This window comes from Eschscholzia californica, unplaced genomic scaffold (genome assembly GCF_041429995.1).
Source record: "Eschscholzia californica isolate CP2 unplaced genomic scaffold, dmEscCali1.0.p SCAF_2, whole genome shotgun sequence".
Taxonomy (NCBI): Eukaryota; Viridiplantae; Streptophyta; class Magnoliopsida; order Ranunculales; family Papaveraceae; genus Eschscholzia; species Eschscholzia californica.
Genome location: NW_028238309.1, coordinates 6,451,988 through 6,472,019, shown reverse-complemented (window position 1 = coordinate 6,472,019; position 20,032 = coordinate 6,451,988). Strand labels below are relative to the sequence as shown.

The following is a 20,032-nucleotide window of genomic DNA, read 5'->3' as shown; positions in this document are numbered from 1 at the left end:
GAGAGATTGAGAGAGTTTTTGTTGTGCAGAATTTAGTGTTCATGGTTTACATTGAAAAAAAAAACCAACTGCTCGTTAAATTGTGAATGGTTATTTCAAACAGAACGATTAACAATGTCAATTACACGATCATCCATGTAAGATGGCGATACCGAACCCATTTAGCTGCAACATGGATACCAATAGCTAAAGCTGCACCAATCAATGCCACCGGAGTTCTTCGAATAGCTCCTCCAGTTTCTCCTTCTATATCTTCAGATATCTTCTTCTTAGAGTACTGATATATGGCAAGAGAAAGATACAAAGCAATCACAATAACTCTAACCCAAGGTTCACCAACAGCAGCCATAACAGCAGCAACAGGCAGTGCAGACGAAACCCCATCTCTCTTCTTAATAAACTTCGAAAACCCGAATAATCCCAATAAAAGCACCCAAAAAAGGGGCTCAGGGATGAAGCTTCTCACTGCTGCAAATCCAATTAAACCAGCAACTGCAAGGAGATAAGGTTGGTTGTTTACGGAGTCTGGGACAGTGGCTTCTGCAATAGCTAGTACCACTGAACTTAAGAGAATGATTGTAACTAGCTCTGAAACTGGAGCTGAGGCCACTATATCGGAATAGAGTGAACGAACTGAGTAGAGTGATGTCTCGACAAATCCGAGGACAGCTGTGATTGGATCACCGAAGAAATGGAAGATAATCGCTAGGGAAAGTTTTGAAAGGTAAAGTGTGAAGCGGGTAATAGCGATTAGAGATTTCTTCCAGTTAGAAAGTTCCCACAGGACCGATCGCCACGCGTAAACAAGGAAAGCAGCAGCTGCAAATTTTCGGAAAGTAGAGAAGATCAAAATGTGTTTATCATATAAAATAACAAGACAACAACTTAAAATCACCAAGATGAACGAGCATAAATCTTACGAAACTCGAATGAAGTATCATATGATCGAATCTAACCAGTATGAAAAACCAATCAAAGCAAAACACATTACATAATACATTTCACGAATTTAAGAGCATGAATAACCAACCAAAGCATCATATTAGTAGCGGTGACACTCGAGATGGGCCAGTCGCCCACAATAAAAAGAACTTGGCGAGCTGGACAGGCCAACACAAATTCTATGCTCGTCAAATTATCGGACAGACCAGGGTGGGTAGTTTTGACAAAGTAGTACTCTAAACCCGCCTGGACACATGGACTCTGTCGGGCTAAATGGTCACGGGCTGGTCGGACCTCGGGCATTTTCGACACGAGATGGAAGCTATGGGCAGCAAACTCATGAAACAGGAAGCTGAAATATTGACTCGGCCGAGTGACTTGGTTGACTCGCCCCCTGACTCGGACTCGGACCTTGGCCGAGCCGAGTCTGAGTCCGAGTTGTACTGCTTAGGTCCCAGTCAAGGAAAACTACATGAATAATTGGCATAGCGACTGCTGGGAGCTAAGCTCATTCACGTTATTCAAGCGTGTGCATCTAACCAAGATTTGTAATAACAAGTAGATTATACATTCAAACTTTAACTAGATATCATAATTAGGACTAATATTGTCGAGTTTATCCCAAATTTCCAATATTCCATGTTTTCACAAATCACAATACTAGAGTAAGACAATACAAATCACTAAATCTAACAAAGGCAACCAGGAACCCTAATTTGAATCAGAATCCACAGAACAAACTTCATTTCGTTTTTGATGTTCTTCATTTTCAGCAAAAGAATCTCACAGTTCAAACAATTTTGAGAATCTGTTTTGTATTACCAGTCTAGAAATGAAAAGAGATGCAATTTAATCAAAGACATAACTGCAAATTAAGATTCTTTTAATAAACCCTAAACCCTAAAATGTGCTTACCAATCAACCATGGCCATCTCACAGGACGATCTGGAACTTCCTTAGTCAAGTACCTAAATCGTGAAGGCATTGTACTCTGTCCTCGAGCTTCTTCAGCTTCATCCACAACTTCCTTCGTCTCTCCTTCCTCATTTTCAAAACCAGAAGAAACCCTCACCTTGCTTCTGAAAGAAAACCCTAATGGTTCATTTCTAAATCCGGAGAAATCACTGGTTCTGAGTTTTAAGGATTCAAATCTACATGGAGATGAACGAAACTGTAAAAGGTGATTATGACGAAGGGCATAAGATAAATTATTCTGTAAAGAACTATGGGTAACTAAATTAACCCTAGATTTCTGACCTAAATTCGAAGATGAACAAAGTGGAATCGACATTGAAACATCGACAATACAGAAAAAATTGGGGAAGTAAAATTTCAGAAATTTGGGGTTTATGAGTTATATTATCTAAAGAAAAGGTTTATCTTGATAATTAACCCTATTTTTTAAACAAAATTACAACAAGACCACTAAAAGTCTTAGTAGGATATAATTGTCAATTTCGAAAAGACAAGGACAATCTCATTTCATTTTATTCTTCTATATTTGTCATTTTAAAATTCCGCGCCACCATTTTTGGTTCTTCGTTTTCTCGTTCTTAACCTTCAAACACTTTCAGAGGACTTTCTCTCTCTATCTATCTATCTTCGGATTATCACAATATACTATTCAGAAGCGGTAGAATCTCTTTCTCTCTCTATCATTTTCTCTTCATGTACAAGGTCATTTCTTTTACCTGGTTTTGTTTTTAAGACATAAACTCTATTTTAGGGTTTTTAACTATGTTTCTTCATTGTAGAATCAACTTGATTGCAGCTAAAACCAAATGGGTGAATCCTCTAGGTAAATTCCATTCCATCTCTGGGACCGTTTTTATATGAATTAACATATTGATTAGGGTTATGAAATACTAACCTTAACTGCATTGTTTTTCATGCTTGATCGGAATATTACTATATTAGTATTGTAGTAAATGGATAAAACCATGGACACAAATTACCTAAGCTCCAATTTGAACTTATCGGATTAAATATGTTAATTGACGGTTTTCTCAGTTGCCTCATGAACATATCCTATGAAAACGATTTCTTAGTTGGATGTTCTAATCACTGGTTTTCCTTCTTCTTTTTGGGAGGTGGGGGTGGGGGGTTCAATCTTTGGTTCTTTGGGTACGGTGGTTTTCATGTTTTTTTTATACCTTGTCAAAGTCCACTGCTTGTTTGTTTTTAAATCAGTGTGTGTTCAAAGTTGCAACACGTATTATTTGTATGGTTTTACTTCTATATAATGGATGGTCGTTTCAGGGAGGATGCAAATGACACTCTTCGAGTGCTTGTTGCAACTGATTGCCATCTGGGTTATATGGAGAAGGATGAAATACGACGCTTTGATTCATTTCAGGCCTTCGATGAGATATGCTCCATTGCAGAGCAAAAGAAGGTAATATGATTTAGTTGTCTATGTGCTGCTGTTTGAATCAACATTAGTTTGTTGGTTTTGTAGTTTTTCTACCCTCCTCACACTCTATCCTGGCCAAAAATGTTGTTCTAGCCTTCTATGGTGTCAATGTAACATTAGATCCCCCAATCCCAAATGCTATGTAGACCTAGGTATCATATCGTAGTATCTGGAGTTTTTTTGTTTTTTTGAGTAAACCCATATCTGGAGTTCAAATTTAATCAAACTTATTGTTTTTGGTTTGATCTTCTTCGTTTTTGAGTCTTTTCGAGCCAGATGATATTTGAAGTGAGCATAGCTGAACTCTAACCATCTAACTGCACTAAGAAGTAAGATCATTCAAATAATGCAACTAAACAAGTAAATGCAAAAGGGTCATATACAAGTTTACAACTTCAGATTTCTAAAAAGATCTGATGCATCTCGATTATTTATCCTAAATGATTTGCTACTTCACTTGAGATCCATCTCACTTTGCAACTGTCCTTATTAATGGCTTTAATGTGCTTACTAGGTTTACATCCTTGTCAAATCCGTTAGTATTGTCTCATTGGGTGATCTCTTTTCTTCTATCTTGTGCAATTATATTTTCCATATTCATTTGGAATTTCCATTGCTTGCTCAGTCGCTATCTCATAACCAAATATTTCTGGAGCACTAACATCTTACAATCCCCAAGTGTCTTTATGATTCTTTTTTTGTAGCCTAATCTTATTTCATTTCATATCTTGATTATCCTGTATTCCTGTGCTCAAGTTTCAGTTTTTCTCAGAGGTTCGGTTATTTCTGACGCTTAACATAGTTTATGTGTATGCACGAATTATCCCATGTCTAAAAATAAAGAATGTGTGAATATGCATATGGTGGTGCCATGAAATAGTCAATTGTAGAGCGATAAGACTTCAACCTGAACTGCAGGTAGACTTCTTACTTCTTGGTGGTGATCTTTTCCATGAAAATAAACCTTCAAGGACAACCTTAGTGAAAACCATTGAGATCCTCCGTCAATATTGCCTCAATGATCAACCTGTGCAGTTCCAAGTTGTCAGTGATCAAACAGTGAACTTCGCAAATATGTAAGTCTTTTATCATCCAACTTTTAAATTTTTCTTTATACAAGTGTGATGGCTGAAATTCTCTGCGTGGCTTGTGGGCTGTGGCCTTCTCATATAGTCCTATTATTTAAGGGACAGTTTGACTTCGATTCCCCTAAGTAGCATCAAATTTATTATTTTCTAGAACTTTTTCTCCCAAACTTGAGAATGTAGTTGATTTTAAATGTTTAAGGTTTCAATTTGCTTATCCAGATTTGGTCATGTGAACTATGAAGATCCCCATTTCAATGTTGGCCTGCCGGTGTTCACGATTCATGGAAATCACGATGATCCTGCTGGAGTGGTAATTTTTATCTGTCAATCACAAGGCTACAAGCTTTGAAGCTTCATTTGGTTTTGTTTGATTCATATTAAATATCCTCCCGTCATATCTCTATGAAGTATAATATTATATGGAATCTGTTGGTTTTATGTCAAAATCGAGTCATTCTTTGAAAAACAATTTTATGTTTTGAAGGAAAATTAGTCCCATTCTTAGTTGCAGCCTTGCTGGCAATGGCATTAATGAATAATGATAATTGATGATAGATGCCTTTTGCAATCTTCTTGCTTTAGTAGTCATCAACATCTTTTTCGTGTTGTTCTGACAGGACAATCTTTCTGCAATTGATATTCTTTCTGCCTGTAATCTTGTGAACTATTTTGGAAAAATGGTTCTTGGAGGTTCAGGAGTTGGTCAGATAACTCTTTATCCCATACTTATTCGAAAGGTTTGTTGCACCCGGAACTAGTGTTTCAGTAGGGATCAGTATTATTTAACAAATAATAATCGTATTGTTTACGGATACAGGGGTCAACAGCTGTGGCTCTGTATGGCCTTGGCAATATTAGAGATGAGCGTCTGAATAGAATGTTTCAGGTACATCCATATCCATTTCTGGTATTTATAACAGGTTGGTGAATTGTTTGAGGTTTTATTATCACTAATATTAACCTACATTTTAATATGTCAGACACCTCATGCTGTACAATGGATGAGACCTGAGGCTCAAGAAGGGTGTGAAGTGTCAGACTGGTTCAACATTCTTGTTCTCCATCAAAACAGGTCACGTATTTGAACTTCATTGCTTGTATATAATCACATGTGAAGGATAATTGACTGAATATACCTGTTGATGTGTTCATTAGAATAAAGACAAATCCGAAGAACGCAATAAATGAGCACTTTTTGCCACGATTCCTGGATTTTATTGTGTGGGGACATGAGCATGAATGTCTTGTTGACCCTCAGGTATGTCTGTCCACTTTTTTTTAGTTTATTGATTGTTTCTTACAGCATCTTATCCTTTGCTTCTTTTGGGTTCGACAGGAAGTTCCTGGGATGGGCTTCCATATTACTCAGCCAGGCTCTTCTGTTGCAACCTCATTAATCGACGGGGAATCAAAACCGAAGCACGTACTTCTGTTAGAAATTAAGGTTTTTATGGTCCAAATGCCTGTTTATTCCATTTTTCCATATACTGTGTCCTTTTATATATGTCTCAGTGCATAACCTGTTGAAACTTGTTTTTTACAGGGCAATCAGTATCGCCCAACTAAGATACCATTAACGTCAGTCAGGCCTTTTGAATATGCTGAGGTTGGTGATCAAGAATCAATAGCATTTTCTCAATTCAATAGACATCTCTTACCTATCCAATGCCTTGAATTTAGGTTGTGCTAAAGGATGAACATGATATCAATCCCAATGACCAGTCATCTATTCTTGAACATCTGGACAATGTGGTACGAGCTACCTTTTATGTCTACATGAATTGTTAACTCTATGCATCTAATAGTTCCTTTTACTTGCTTTTGGGTGATACTCCTGCCTGTCTATTATTTTTTCCATTGTATCTTAAGAAGTTTGACTGCTTTAGGTCAGAAATCTGATTGAAAAATCTAGTGGAAGGGTTGTCAGGAGACCAGAGCTTGCACTTCCATTGATCCGAATAAAAGTAATGTTATTTTTAGCTTTAGATTTTTACACTGTTAAATTTAAGCTTATCCTAAAAGTCTTTAGTACTTGGAAATTTATTGGCTATATTATGTTTAATAGGTTGACTACTCTGGATTTATGACAATAAACCCTCAAAGGTTTGGGCAGAAGTATGTTGGAAAGGTACTTTATCAGTCCCCGCAGTAAAGGAAGTCATGGTTGATAGGTTATGAATAAATTAATCTATTAAAATGATTGATATTTCATAGATTTTGTAGGTTGCAAATCCACAAGATATTCTTATTTTCTCCAAGGCTGCCCTCAAACGACAAACTCGTGAAGGTAATACCGGTATACTAGTCAGCCAGGGGGGTGCTAGAAGATATTTTCCTTGATTAACTACATGAACCTATTTATGCGGCTATGCCTGATTAGTTTTAGTTGATTAATAGAGGAAATGATGATCCTCGCAAAGTAAAGAAAGCCACCTTGGAACTCCACCTTGGAACTCCTTCTCTTACCTAATACTTGAGTGAAGGATAATGGTGAAATGGGTAGTTTAGGATCTCTCAACTTGCAATCTATCGAGTTTAGATGTTAATACAAAGATTGGATGTGGAGTTTCTGGACCGTCCAAATAGCATGCCATACTGCAGATTGATTAATCTGAGTCCCAAGTTTGGGCACCGTTGGCCATCTTTTTATCTTCAGAGTATATTCTTATTAACAATAAATTCACGAGTCTTATTTGCAGTTAAGGTGCTTACGTCGTATTTCTGTACCAATATACGCTGAAATTTTTTTATTGATCCTTCAAATCTGGTTATGCTTATTATTTGTAGGCAAGATTGATGATTCCGAGCGGCTTCGTCCGGAGGAACTAAATCAACAAAATATTGAGGCTCTGGTTGCAGAAAGTAATTTGGTACTCAACCTACAATTTTTGTACTTTCTTCCTTATATAGTGTTCTCGTGTGTCGTCTACTAGTCTTTTTTATCCTTTTCTTGAAGTTCTTTTTTGTTGCCATACAAGTGTACTATCTTTTTATGATACAGTTGTTGGTAGCTTTTGAGTTTTGATAGTTGATTTTTCGAGGAAAGGAATAATTAGTTACCCAGGTTCCAAGTAGAATATAACTGAAAAGGCATTCACAGGTGAAGGATATGTACTTGTACTGAGGCCTCACATGTAACTTTTGGTTTTGCAGAAAATGGAGATCCTCCCAGTTAATGATTTGGATGTTGCATTGCACGATTTTGTCAACAAAGATGATAAAACAGCATTCTACTCTTGTTTGCAGTACAATCTTGAGGAAACACGTGTGAGTCTCTCTTGCATTTTATGATTTCTGAAACTGTTGCAAATAGTCTTCTTAGCTTAGTATTCTATACTTCTATAATGAGCAGTTTTTTGTTTCTACAGAACAAAATTGCTCACGAATCAGATGCTCTGAAGTTTGAAGAGGAAGATTTGATTCTTAAAGTCGGGGAATGCATGGAGGCAAGGAGCTTTTATTTAAATGTCCGCTTGTGCTTAATGCTTAATAGTCTTATAATATGCAACTGAGTATCTTTTTGCAGGCACGTGTGAAGGAGAGATCAGTACGTGCTAAAGAAGGCACACCATTCCCATCCTTCTCACAGAGCTTAAAGGTTGGTGTAGCTGCCTGATTACCTCCTATTGATTGAGTGGACAACACAAAGGCATCTTCAGAGTTTAGACTGAGTAACAGTTACTCTTATTAGCTTGTGATCTAATAGAACTTCTGTATTCAATTTTAAATAGGATACGAGAGGGAAAAGCGCAGCAGGAGCTGGAACTTCCAATTCCTTCAGTGACGATGAAGACACAGCCCAGATGTTATCAAGCTCAAAGTCTTCCACAAGAGGCAGAAAAACATCATCTGTCGCTTCTAGGTCCTCTCCCGATGCCTCTGGTTCTGGAGTTGGTAAAACCAGGGGCACAAGAGGTAGAGGCAGGGGCAGGGGGAGAGCCACTAGTAATTTAAAGCAAACCACTCTTGATTCAGCATTGACGATTCGCCGTTCTGAGAGGTACGTTTATGTGACTACCATGTTTCACATCTCCCCTTTTGGAGACCTTTGAAATGAGCAGTATACTTTTGTTGAATATATTTTTCTTCTTGAGAAGTTTGGTACTAATTTTGTCTTGCATATATAAACATATAGATATAAACAATTCTCAAAGATTATAATTGTAATTCTCCTATGATGTGACTAGTTATTTTAGAGCTTCTGACTTGCAACTCGGGGTTATTCTCGTTCAGCAAAAAGACTCACTATCATTTTCTATGTATCTGCTCCAGATCTGTATCTATTGCTGCATCATCTGCAGTTCAAAGTACTGAGACTGATGAAGGGAGACTTGAATCTCCTTCAAGTGATGAGGTAGAGGAATTTGGAGTTAACGACGTCGTTGAAAGTTCGGTGAGATATTTCCTCCTCTGTCCCCATTTTCTTTTGCCCAAGTTGGAGCACATGTAACGTATAACCTATTGACCATTAGTTTTTATTTCATTGGAAAATGTTATTCTAAAACAGTAGATTGAGTTTGTGGGGCTTAAGTTAACAAGATTAATAATTTAATATTAAATACATAACTATCAACCAAGGGCTTGATATTTGATTCTTGAAATTGATGGAATGCCTATTATTTTGAGAGACTATATGGTTTTTTGACATTCAGCACGCCAATAATTAGCTTTTCTTGTCGTCGATGCTTTTGAACCAAAAACTTATTTGCTAAATGTTTCAGACTCCAACGGTTCAACCTACACTTGAAGTGGTCAAAATCATTAACTTTTCTTTTCGCGTTTCCTCCTTTTATATTATTATGGGCTAACTTTTATGCGTTTTCTGTTGTGAAGGAAAATGAAGAAAGTCTACCAGCTAGTAGAGGAAGCAAAAGAAAACCACCAACTTCAAGGGGAAGGGGCCGTGGTGCTACATCATCTTCCAAGAGGGGAAGGAAATCAGATACATCCTCAGTTCATAAACCACTCCTGAACAATGACGAAGACGACGATGACGATGATGAGGATGACATGGCAAACAGACTAAAGAGAGCTTCAACTCGAGTAAGTGTTTCTGATACTTCTTTCTCCTGTCATGATAAATCTCAATTTGAAACATCCTGATAAATCTCGGAACTCCAAAAACAACTTAATTGAGAACGATAACTATGTGAAGGGAAAGTAACAAGTATTATAGTTATAGAGAACTCCAAAATTATGTGAAGTAATAAATTCTAACATTTGAAATTTGCACTCCAGGCTCTGCTTGGTGTTCTCTTAAAATTTTGTAAAATGCAGAAATCTGGTGAAATTTACAATATGCTTACATATAATATGCAATACGATCCCATATTAATCTTTTTCCGTGATTTATAAAAATATTCTTGCCATTGTGGAAACTAGGACTAGTATTTTCTTTGCATGCAAACTGGAGCCAGATAATTTGGGAATAGTAAAGATATACATAATTCATGCAATTTATGAACGCGTAATTTATCACAAGTGTAAATTTTTGGTCAGGAATAATCACTGTTAAAAAAAGGTCTAATTTTATGTCAATTTTCCACAGGTAACAAAGAATTATGGTGCTATTAGGAGATGAATTTAGGTCTGGTACCTTCTGGTGTTTCACTTCTTAAGAGTCCTCCCTAACTTTGAAAGAGCAGTCAGGGTAAGTTCCTCCAAAGCTTGCTTAACTCATCCGCATTCAATCTCAACTGTTAAACTCAGAACTTATTATTTCAATGCACATCGTGGGTTTTGGATTCACTGTAGTCCGATATAAACATGTTTTTTTTTAAATACATTTGTTCCTCATCCAAATTCTCCGATATTGGGTTTGTTGCGGAACTCTACTGAAATTGATCATATCAATATATACCAAATGACAATTTTGTCCCCACGACATTCCTGCTCAGAAAAAATACCCATTAGAATGTGTCTCGAAAATGAATTGGGGCTGAGATATAAATTCATGGATGGAAAAGAAAGAACCATTACTTACGAAGAGAAAGACGGATGGATGTATCATGTATATAATATGGCTTTTATTTTGTGCTAGTTATGGTTTCTGATTACTAGTCATCCACAAAATTATCCAGATATCATACTTGTTGCAGTTTATTCTCCCCTTAATTACTATCTTAACTTTGCCCTAGCCAAGAGACATAACTGGGGGTCAGGATTTGAAAGGACAATTTGTGCTTTTTAAGATATTGATCTTAACAAGTAGCCAACTAAACCAAGACATTAGATTATATTCCAAGGAAAGTGTGATGCTAGGGAACAAGAAAAACTAGACTCTGGGTTGAATTTTTATATGGTTCGTCGTCGTTCTCGCTTTAGTGTATCAAAATCATCGCAAGCATGAATCACGACAAGTCACATAAGATTTCTCCCCATATCTGCCTGATTTTTTTTTGTTCTATAGCATTACTCTTCCCAAGGAAAACCACACTCGGACAAAAGTACCATTTCCATCTTGGAGTTGGATCTTAAAGTAGTTCAGAGATTTGTGCTCTACAATAATGGTTACACACAATTAACCCCAAACTAGATCTTAAGGGGTATTTTGAATCTGAATTGTCCGACTCAAATGTGGTTCGAACAAATCAAAATTAACCACTAGAGGAGTCGGAAAAAAACAAACATTGTGGAATCTAATTCATCAGATTTTCGACTTAGAAAAAAACAAAGAGTACGTCAGTAGAAGACAAAACCAACTCTAATAAACAAGTTTCGAAAAGACTAATAACGTGGGCGTTGTCTTATTAGAGAAAATCTTGTTATTTTAAGATGTAAAGGGGTTTATTCATTTCTTAATCATGTTTGAATTTAGTGATTAATGTGTACATAATTAATTGTGTATAATAAAACTAAGTTTAACAAACTACAAGAACAAAAAATTCCCCAATCCTCTCTCTCTCTCTGATCTACCTCATCAAAATATTTAATTCTTGATCCGATTTATTGGAATCTCAGACACTCTGATACAAATTCCGGTTTACCTGAGAGCCAATTGCGAACATTTCTATTAGATTATATATCGATCTCTATTAGATTATCTTCCTCGTGATCTTCAACATTAAGATCAAATTCATCTGAACTAGTACTATTTGTCTTGCCACTATTCAATTCAATCTCAATCAACCCATCTCTATCTTCTTCATCCCACTGAAAACTCATCTTCTCCGGCGAATCCCATCCTTCAATTACCGGAAAATCCCCATCCGACGAGCTCCCTGTGTCTGATTCCGGGTAATACCTAGCCAATGAAGCTAACTCATTGATTCTCATTTGATTCAAATCTTCTTCTTCTTGACCTTCATAATGTTCTTCATAAATAACTTCAAGTGGTGCACTAACATTCCAATACTCCACAAATGATTCAGAAAGAAATGACTTTTTATCATAACCCTTGTTATCAATCTCTGGTTGATTCCTCTCTGTTTCAAAGCTGATGAATTCAAGATCTCCTTGATCTGGGGAAGCTAAAATTTCACCATTATCGACTTTTTCGATCGATCCTAATCGAATCAGAGTTGATAAAAGAATTCCGGTTGAAATAAGAACAGGGGAGAAAATAAGATGGAGGAAAATTCGAGGAAAATAGAGAAGAACTAAACTGTATAAAGCAACAAAGATTGAGAAAAGAGGATGAGAAGTGAGAGATAATAGAAAAATGTATGTCTTTTCAAAGAAACCCATGATTTTGATCAAAAGTTTAGATGAGATTGAGCTTATTTGTTGATCACATTGTTTCTTGTCCATTGAGTAGATGAGAAATCTCAAATCACTTTATAGGTAGAGAGAGAGAAAATGAGATGTGGCTAGGTAGAGAGAGAAAGAAAGTGAGACATGTGTTTGGGTTTTAAGCTTTGGTGCTTGAAAGCAATGTATTGGAGGAATATAAGAGAGAGAGTGAGAGTGAGAGTGAGAGAGAGAGAGAGGGAAAAGCAGAGGAAAAATGGGAGAGTGATGAGTATGCAATTTTGGGTTTTATTATCCTCTCAAGATCAATGGGTAGTTGAGTTTACCCCCAAATAGTTGGTAATTGAGTTTGCCCCCTCAATGATGGAGCTTAACCCCTCGGTCCCCTCGTCTTGTTGGAGAACCCTAAAGTTATGTTTGGTCTGTAATAGAATGTGATTGGTTTTTCTTCGAAATTTAGAGACTAAATCAACGCCTACCAATTATACTTTGACAAGTCAAATAATAGATTAAACTATTACATTTGCTAGGAATCACATTACGAGATTGATATATGTTTTAGAAATCACTCGTTTCCGCTAATCAATTTGGTTACAAAAATAGTAAGTTGAAGTGGGTGACCTTTAGTTACAAAGGAGAGTGAAATCAAATTCTAATAAGTGTGAGGGGGTAAATCCAAAAGACCCTGTAATTTTTTGAAACTCAGACATGTCCCTCTCTTTGGTGTTTTCTATTTACGGAAATGCCATCATTAGCACAAGTGATGAAAAGGGAAAAATGGTACAAGTCCCGGAAAGAGTAACTATGAAAGGGCAGGGTCAAAGTCCCTTAGCTAAGATTTAGTGATTCTCCTCCTACAAGTTTGGATCAAAACTCATTACTCACCATTATGAAAAAGATTCACCTCCCTATGTGATCTTGCTCATGAGTAAATATTTGGTTGTTCAAAATGAAAAGAAGTAATGTCTAAATCCTTCTGATATTTGCTCTTAACGAGTATGTTAAATAGTAATTTTTTTTCCCTTTTAACAAGTTGAGGGCGCTTTCAACAAAAAAAAGACACAAGTTGAGGGCCAACCATCCTTAAAAAAAGAAAGCCTCTCATTGATTATTATATCATCTAAAAAAGAAAAGATCTTGTCTTATCATTTTTAGGTCACAAAGGAAATCTTATAAAATTTGGAGGTACTTTCGCACAATACATAATTTTCTGATTATCTACCTTTATATTTCTTTGCTATAGATCTTGGAAATAAATGTGCAATCTAACACTGATTCTTCTAGTAAAAATAGTATTAGATTATTGTTGTAGTTAGTAACTCATATCGAAATGGATTACAAATGTGGTACATTAGATACAAACCTAAGTAGATAAAATATATCTTTCCTCAAGGGATTTGAATTTGGGGGGTTATAAGTTTCCTTGGGCTATGAAAATAACTCTCTCACTCTCTCTCCATTAACTCTTTCTCTCTCTCAACAATTCTCCATTAAAAGTCATTTGCAACTTTCTTTCTTTTATTAGATAGTTGGTTGAAGTGGGGATCTCTTCTTATTTCTTTAAATTAGAGGTTCCCCACACTCATTTTCAATACTTTGACTTGTTGCGCTTGATAATAAAGTTGTTCTGTTATATTGTCAAATTTGGGTCATGTTTATTGAAATATTATCACTTGATAGTCACATGATATTTTGTTCATTGTAGGGTTTATGAAACAACTTAGGAAATGCATGCTTTGTTATACCTACTAATATGTCCCCTTATTAAAAGTTGTTCGGCCCTACTATGCACAATAAACCCACAACATGTTAAAAGAAGCAACTACATAGTGCACCATTCTTCAAACTACCCGATTCATACACGACGAGACACATTCACATAATATATATATATATATATATATATATATATATATATATATATATATATATATATATATGTATATGTAGGTCGTGTCAACTAAATATTTTGTTCAATCGATCATTCTGATTATTTGACATGATTCTGATGGGACATAACAAAGTTGGTCACATAATAATATTTGGTACAATGGTACCCAAAATACCAACTAAATTGTCTGAGTTGTAATTCTCGAATAATAGGAGTTTGACGATGAGATGCTGAATCACTAATTTTTGTAGTGAAGAAATCATTCTCGTTTCTAGATCAAATTTTCTTTTTTTGTTGTTCCCACCTACTTTTTCCTCGGATGTGACTAGGCTAGTGGTGGCCAACGGGCCGTGTCGTGCCGGCACGGCCCGTTTGGCAGCCGTGGCGTGTCAGACACGCCACGGCCACGCCAGGCACGGCTTGAGCCGTGCCGTTCCGTGCCGTGCCCAGACCACAAAGGTCTGGGCACAGAAACGGCCCATGGGAACGGCTGGGCCGTTCCCGTGGCGTTTCTGACCGTTTCCGTGGCCGTTCCGTGGCGTTCTCGTAGTCGTTCCCGTGGCCGTTCCGTGGCGTTCCCGTAGTCGCTTCCGTGGCTCAGACCCATTCATAAATATTTTTTTACTTGTCAAAAAAAAGTAATAAAAGAAATATTACATTTTTTTCAAGTAAAAAATTGTGATGTACAAAAACTTTAGAGTCTATGTCTATCTTTGTTTATTTTATTGGAGAAGAGTTGTATAAAGGCTCTCCACATTTACTTTATATTTTGTGGTTTAGGTGTGGGACTATCTTTACCACTTTATTTGTTTATTTTTTTGAAAAAAAGTTTTAATTTGTTTCAACAAAAAAAAATCTAAGTAAAAAAAAAAGTGTTTTGAGGAATGAGGATGTTAGTACACAGGGACGGAACCAGAACTTTTGTTAGGAGGGGGCCGAATAATTCTAACATGAACTAATTTGAAAACTTTATATAGCACCTACGTTCAAAATAACACATGAAAATAATAATTAATTCAACAAAAAATAAACACAAATAAAAAAATAACATGGAACTACTAAGCCTGATAGTTTTTTTCTCTTTAATGTATCAAAATGGAACCCGTCGCTCCTTCAAATCTCTAAAATCATCTATGATGGATTCTGTGCTAAACTTCTGAGCAATTTCCTTTTCAATGTACAAAATCAAAGAATCTGAGAGAAAATTGTCATCCATTTTGTTGCGTAGCCTTGTTTTAATTATGCGCATAGATGAGAAAGATCGTTCAACTGTTGCAGTAGAAACAGGAAGAGTTAGCACAAGCTCAATTAGTCGATAAACAAGGGGATACCTTACTGATTTTCTAGTCTTTACCAACCATAGACACAAATCTGAGATCGTCTTCAAATTTTTGAAGTCTGGACATTGAACTACATTATGTTCATAATGTTGTAGTTGTATTCTTAAATGCATCTTCTCATGATCTGAGAAATCTCGTGGATAAAACTTATCTACCATATTACAGATGTCATCAATCCTGAAAGAATTGTAAACTTCACGAGGAACCAATGCTGAGCTAAGAACAAGTAGTTCTACTGAGTTCTCACTAAATCGACTATTTAACTCTTGCAGTTGACAATCTATTGCAGCATAAAAAATATCTACCCTGTAAAATTGTTCATTTGTAAAATTTCCTTGTTGATAACGAGCTTTACCCTTCCTTCCAACATATCGAGCATTCATATCTGGAAGATCTATATTTCGCGCCTCGCAAAAAGAATTTACCTTTGCAAGTAGAACATCCCATCCGACATCTCTCAAATTTTGGATGAATGCTTTGGTAGAAGAAACAAGTTCCATAGCATTCACAATATCTTGAAATTGACATTGCAAAGATTGACAAAGTAAATCAGTGATCTCCATAATTTCTTTCATAAGATGCAATATAAAGACAAATTCAAACGTCGTCATACTTTCATACGCGACCTCCGCTTTAGATCTTTCAGAAAAAGTATTTCCATCCTCTATAATACCCAATAGAACCACACATGTTGCACTAAACATTTTTATCAAGCTAGAAACTGACTTCAAATGTGAACTCCACCTAGTATCTCCACTCCGTTGTAAAGTACCAATTTGGTTTAATCCTTTCCCCGTCTCAAGCTCATTAATAGAGATCAAATGTTCAATTTCAGCAGCTTGAGCATTTTTTAATTCATCACTGCGTTTGCAAGAAGCACCAACAATATTGATGATAGAAGATAATTTAGTAAAAAATTGTTCAACTGGTATAACTTCTTTCGAAGCTGTAACTAATGTTAATTGTAAGCGATGTGCTAAACAATGAACATAATAAGCAAACGGACAATCTTTCAAAATTAAAGCTTGTAACCCATTCCACTCACCTCGCATATTACTTGCACCGTCATATCCCTGACCTCGAATATTTTGGATATCAAGGTTATGATGAGATAATACTGAATATATTTCTTTTTTCAATGTCAATGCCTCGGTATTAGGTACATGAACAAGCCCGAAAAAACCCTCTACTACAAAGGCATCTTTGTTCACAAATCTTAAAACTATAGCAAGTTGTTCTTTTTTGGACTCATCACGAGACTCATCAACCATAATACAAAATTTTGCTTCTCCAATTTCATCTCGAATAGCTCGCTTAACTTTAGTTGCGAAAACGTGCAAAATTTCTTTTTGGATCAATGGTGAGATGTAAGAAGCATTTTTCGGAGCCTTATCTAGCACAACTTCTGAGACTTTATCATTATATTCAGCTAATAACTCTATCATATGAAGAAAATTTCCACGATTTAGCGATCCTTGACTTTCATCATCACCTCTAAAAGCAAGACCTTGAAACGCAAGCCAACGGACTGCATCAATTGATGTTTTGAGCCTTAACCGATTTTCTACAATTTGTTGAGAAGTGTAACTATGAATCACCTGTTGTATGTGTTGAGATTGATTCATTAAATCCTCTAAGGATCGCATAGAAACTTTATGAGAAGAGAGTGAATCTTTTCCGACATGATTCAATAATGCACAGTTTTTTCCGTCTCTTACTTTTTTCCAATTTTTAAAGCCATCAACTGTGAAAGCTTTTTGCCCGGAACTCCCAGATGGCTTGTTAAATAGATAACATGGTAGACAAAACGCAGCATCTTTTGAAGGAGAATATTCTAACCATAACGGAAACAATTTAAACCACGAATATTGAAAGCTACGTCGGTGAGTGGCATGTCCTGATTTGGGGTAGATTGAGAGTAGAGGTTGGTATGGACCGGCTTTAATATAGGCTCTCCTAACTTCATCTTGTTGGTTAACATTATATTCCCATATTTGAGGACGTAGTCCTGGATCACGCTCTAAAGAACCAATGTTAACCTCATTGATATCAATTCTTGGGGATTTCGTAGGGGGTGCATCTATAATTGGAGCTTTAGCAATAGAAGATGAAACTCCTTCTGCTCCGTCAATATTTTTTCTTTTAAAAAATTGATCGATCGTAGTAGATTTTTTAGGCTGTAAATTAACAAAATATCATACGAATGCAACATATAATAGGAAAAAGTAGGAATAATACATAGACTAATAAAATAAGAGCTAACCTTTTTCGATGTCTCTTTTGGATCATCGTTATTCATTCGATTGCTCCCGCTAGCCATTTAAATCTTTATACCCTATTTAAAACAAACAAAAATTGACATTAAATTAACGTTTATTTACATGAACATATAAATTATTAAGTAGTAAGTAATGTGTAGTTGCAAAAAAGAAAAAGAGAGATAAAGACATACAGTAAGAGGGAGAGAGATGAGAGAGAATGAGAGATAGACTGAAGAGACCTAATAAATTATTAAATTCAGTTGTCAAAGTAACTCATAAAATAATACTTATAAGGATTGAAATTGAGAAAGTGGACATTAGGGTAAAGAGGTGGTGGGGTCAGGGGTGAAAATTAGGGCAATAAATAGGTGGGATTGTGGGCGGCAAGTTCAGTTAAGTTTTTAGGTTATTAGGTCGGTGGCTAAAAGTTGGTGTAAGTGATGCCGTGTTGGACTTGGATTGGATCAAGGGGGCCAATTAATGTCATTGCAAAAGATTTAGACCTATTTGACTGTTTAGTAGGTGGGAAAAAAATTAGGGCCAGGGGGGCCATGGTCCCTCCTGGCCCTAACATAGAAACGTCCCTGTTAGTACACCCTAGGTAATGCTTAAAAATTCAAATAACTAAATTGGGCCGTTGCTAGCGGGTCGTTGTTGCCGTTTCCGTTCCGTGTCGTTCCGTGCCCATGGGTCGTGCCGTGTACGATCCGTTCCGTGTCGTTCCTGCGTGTCTAATGGGCCGTGTTTAACGGGTCTGGGACTCTAAAATCCCAACCCCGACACGGCACGCCAGACCCGTGACGGGTCGGCACGGCACGGAACGGACCGTTCCGTGCCGTTTCGTGTCCTCAAATAAACGGGCCGTGCCGGTCCGTTTCCGTGTCGGCACGGCCCGTTGGCCACCACTAGACTAGGCACGTGGAGAAAGGAAGTAAAGGGGTAGAGAGTACAAAGGTGGTAGATACTTCCTTTTAAGTTTATCTTGTACACAAACATAGAGAACCGATCTCTCTCTTTCTCTAAGATAGTGATTATGGTCTACCACTAGTGGATTTAAGAGTTGAAAAGATGATAAAGAGATGTGTATGGATGTGAAAACTATTGGGTCCTCTGTAAGCAATATAGCTTTTATTAGGTGCATGGGTTAAAGTTGAATGTTTTTATCAAGATAAGATGGCAAAAGTGAACTACATTTTTGCTCTTGCTTTCTCTCTTTTGTTACTTGTAGTTATTGTGTTTTGTGCTTCATATGGATATATTCAGAGAGAGAGAGAGAGACCAGTGAACAACTCCTTTCTTCTTTTAGTTGTTGATGATGAGAGACAATTGAACTTACTTGGGCCAGCCATAACATGTTATGTTGCTCATGAAACAAAGCAAGTGGAAACTATCTCTATGATAGCTTCAAGAATTAATCACATCAGCGGGGATAGCTCAGTTGGGAGAGCGTCAGACTGAAGATCTGAAGGTCACGTGTTCGATCCACGTTCACCGCATATTTCAAATATAATTTTAAGAAATTTTTTTTGTCAACTTGGTAAACTGAATAGAGAAGTACTTAAATTTTATAGTGAAAAAACCTTAATATTTTGATTTACGAATAAGAAAGATCACATCTTTATAAAGAGAAGAAAATGGAGAAAACAATAGCACAAATGGAATCCAACGGGAAACTTTTCAACGTGTCCTGCACCCAATTCTTTGGCGAAGCGCTCTCTCAGACATTTCCCCTCCTGCCCCCAAGCAAAATACCGAGCGGCCAAGTGAACCCAACTTATGTCTTTAAAATGTTACCAAAACTTCTTTGATCTTGAGTAATGTTAATGTGGAAGTCCAAATATCGGGCTTCTTCAATCTATTGATAGCTTCAATAATCGCTAAAGGAATCACCTCTATTTACGCCTTCAAAAGACTCTAAACTTTGAAACCCATTGAAGAGCTTTCAAAATGGCACAACATTCATCTTCTTAACTGTTCCTCGATCTAAAGACACCCGTTTTTGTTGCACTACTAAACTTCTTATGATAATTATGAACCACTACACTGGTTGCCGCTCGTCGAGTGACTTTGATACCGAAAAGGAATAGAAAGCTTTGGGCTATTACACATCTGTAATGTCTAGTCTGCTGAGTATGTAAGATAAAATTGGTTATAGTAAGACAAACATTTGTGGGAGAGATAGGCTTCCAGTTATTTATATTATGCCTAGACTTCCAAATATGGCATAATAAGATGAATTAAATTTAACAAACCAAAACTCTAGCCAACAACCCTTGGTTGGGGTGGTAAGAGGTATAATCTTCCACATTAGCTGAGGCCAGAGGTTTGAGGCACACGCTGAACAATTCCAAAAAAAAAAACCAAAACTCTACTCGTTCTCTTAAAGAAGAAAATGTACGCGTTTCTTC

The 20,032-nt window shown here is 36.6% G+C and overlaps 4 protein-coding genes and 1 non-coding gene across 6 annotated transcripts; 2 read left to right on the top strand and 3 right to left on the bottom strand.

Annotated features, from left to right (window-relative positions):
- Nucleotides 1-2: 2 nt before the first annotated feature.
- Nucleotides 3-2,233, bottom strand: EMB1923 (embryo defective 1923). The gene is made up of 2 exons (XM_086663368.1): nt 1,858-2,233; nt 3-819 (listed from the first exon to the last, which is right to left on the bottom strand). The coding sequence occupies exons 1-2, from the start codon at nt 2,231-2,233 to the stop codon at nt 122-124; spliced, it is 1,074 nt and encodes a 357-aa protein (XP_086519494.1). The 3' UTR covers nt 3-121.
- MRE11 (DNA repair and meiosis protein (Mre11)) lies at nt 1,931-10,321 on the top strand. 2 transcript variants are annotated; one of them, XM_086663366.1, is made up of 23 exons: nt 1,931-2,575; nt 2,697-2,740; nt 3,202-3,337; nt 4,274-4,431; nt 4,663-4,753; nt 5,061-5,180; nt 5,261-5,329; nt 5,424-5,515; nt 5,599-5,701; nt 5,780-5,887; nt 5,987-6,049; nt 6,124-6,195; nt 6,330-6,407; nt 6,509-6,571; nt 6,667-6,730; nt 7,231-7,313; nt 7,597-7,710; nt 7,812-7,889; nt 7,970-8,041; nt 8,175-8,443; nt 8,716-8,836; nt 9,277-9,486; nt 9,992-10,321. In XM_086663366.1, the coding sequence occupies exons 2-23, from the start codon at nt 2,724-2,726 to the stop codon at nt 10,022-10,024; spliced, it is 2,214 nt and encodes a 737-aa protein (XP_086519492.1). In that variant the 5' UTR covers nt 1,931-2,575; nt 2,697-2,723; the 3' UTR covers nt 10,025-10,321. The 2 variants fall into 2 exon arrangements, with proteins under 2 accessions (XP_086519492.1, XP_086519493.1); XM_086663367.1 differs by having other exon boundaries at nt 2,462-2,619; nt 2,714-2,740; nt 9,992-10,245.
- Nucleotides 10,322-11,210: 889 nt separating this feature from the next.
- LOC147555697 (uncharacterized) lies at nt 11,211-12,316 on the bottom strand. Its single transcript, XM_086663371.1, has one exon. The coding sequence runs from the start codon at nt 12,190-12,192 to the stop codon at nt 11,461-11,463; it is 732 nt and encodes a 243-aa protein (XP_086519497.1). The 5' UTR covers nt 12,193-12,316; the 3' UTR covers nt 11,211-11,460.
- Nucleotides 12,317-15,113: 2,797 nt separating this feature from the next.
- Nucleotides 15,114-17,683, bottom strand: LOC147555696 (uncharacterized). Its single transcript, XM_086658516.1, has 2 exons — nt 17,627-17,683; nt 15,114-17,540 (listed from the first exon to the last, which is right to left on the bottom strand). The coding sequence occupies exons 1-2, from the start codon at nt 17,681-17,683 to the stop codon at nt 15,114-15,116; spliced, it is 2,484 nt and encodes an 827-aa protein (XP_086514642.1).
- A 1,364-nt stretch (nt 17,684-19,047) lies between these two features.
- TRNAF-GAA (transfer RNA phenylalanine (anticodon GAA)) lies at nt 19,048-19,120 on the top strand. Its single transcript has one exon. It is a non-coding gene; the product is annotated as a tRNA-Phe (tRNA).
- The last annotated feature ends 912 nt before the right edge of the window (nt 19,121-20,032 follow it).

What these genes read in the sequence shown, in the direction of transcription:
- MRE11 (XM_086663366.1), top strand. An exon ending in CCATTGCAGAGCAAAAGAAG is followed by an intron (nt 3,338 to 4,273) that starts GTAATATGATTT and finishes CCTGAACTGCAG; the next exon opens with GTAGACTTCTTACTTCTTGG. An exon ending in TTCCATTGATCCGAATAAAA is followed by an intron (nt 6,408 to 6,508) that starts GTAATGTTATTT and finishes TATGTTTAATAG; the next exon opens with GTTGACTACTCTGGATTTAT.
- LOC147555697 (XM_086663371.1), bottom strand. Translation starts at nt 12,192, where the DNA reads ATGGACAAGAAACAATGTGATCAACAAATAAGCTCAATCTCATCTAAA.
- LOC147555696 (XM_086658516.1), bottom strand. Translation starts at nt 17,683, where the DNA reads ATGGCTAGCGGGAGCAATCGAATGAATAACGATGATCCAAAAGAGACA. An exon ending in CAAAAGAGACATCGAAAAAG is followed by an intron (nt 17,541 to 17,626) that starts GTTAGCTCTTAT and finishes GTTAATTTACAG; the next exon opens with CCTAAAAAATCTACTACGAT.
- EMB1923 (XM_086663368.1), bottom strand. Translation starts at nt 2,233, where the DNA reads ATGTCGATTCCACTTTGTTCATCTTCGAATTTAGGTCAGAAATCTAGG. An exon ending in GAGATGGCCATGGTTGATTG is followed by an intron (nt 820 to 1,857) that starts GTAAGCACATTT and finishes GAAAATTTGCAG; the next exon opens with CTGCTGCTTTCCTTGTTTAC.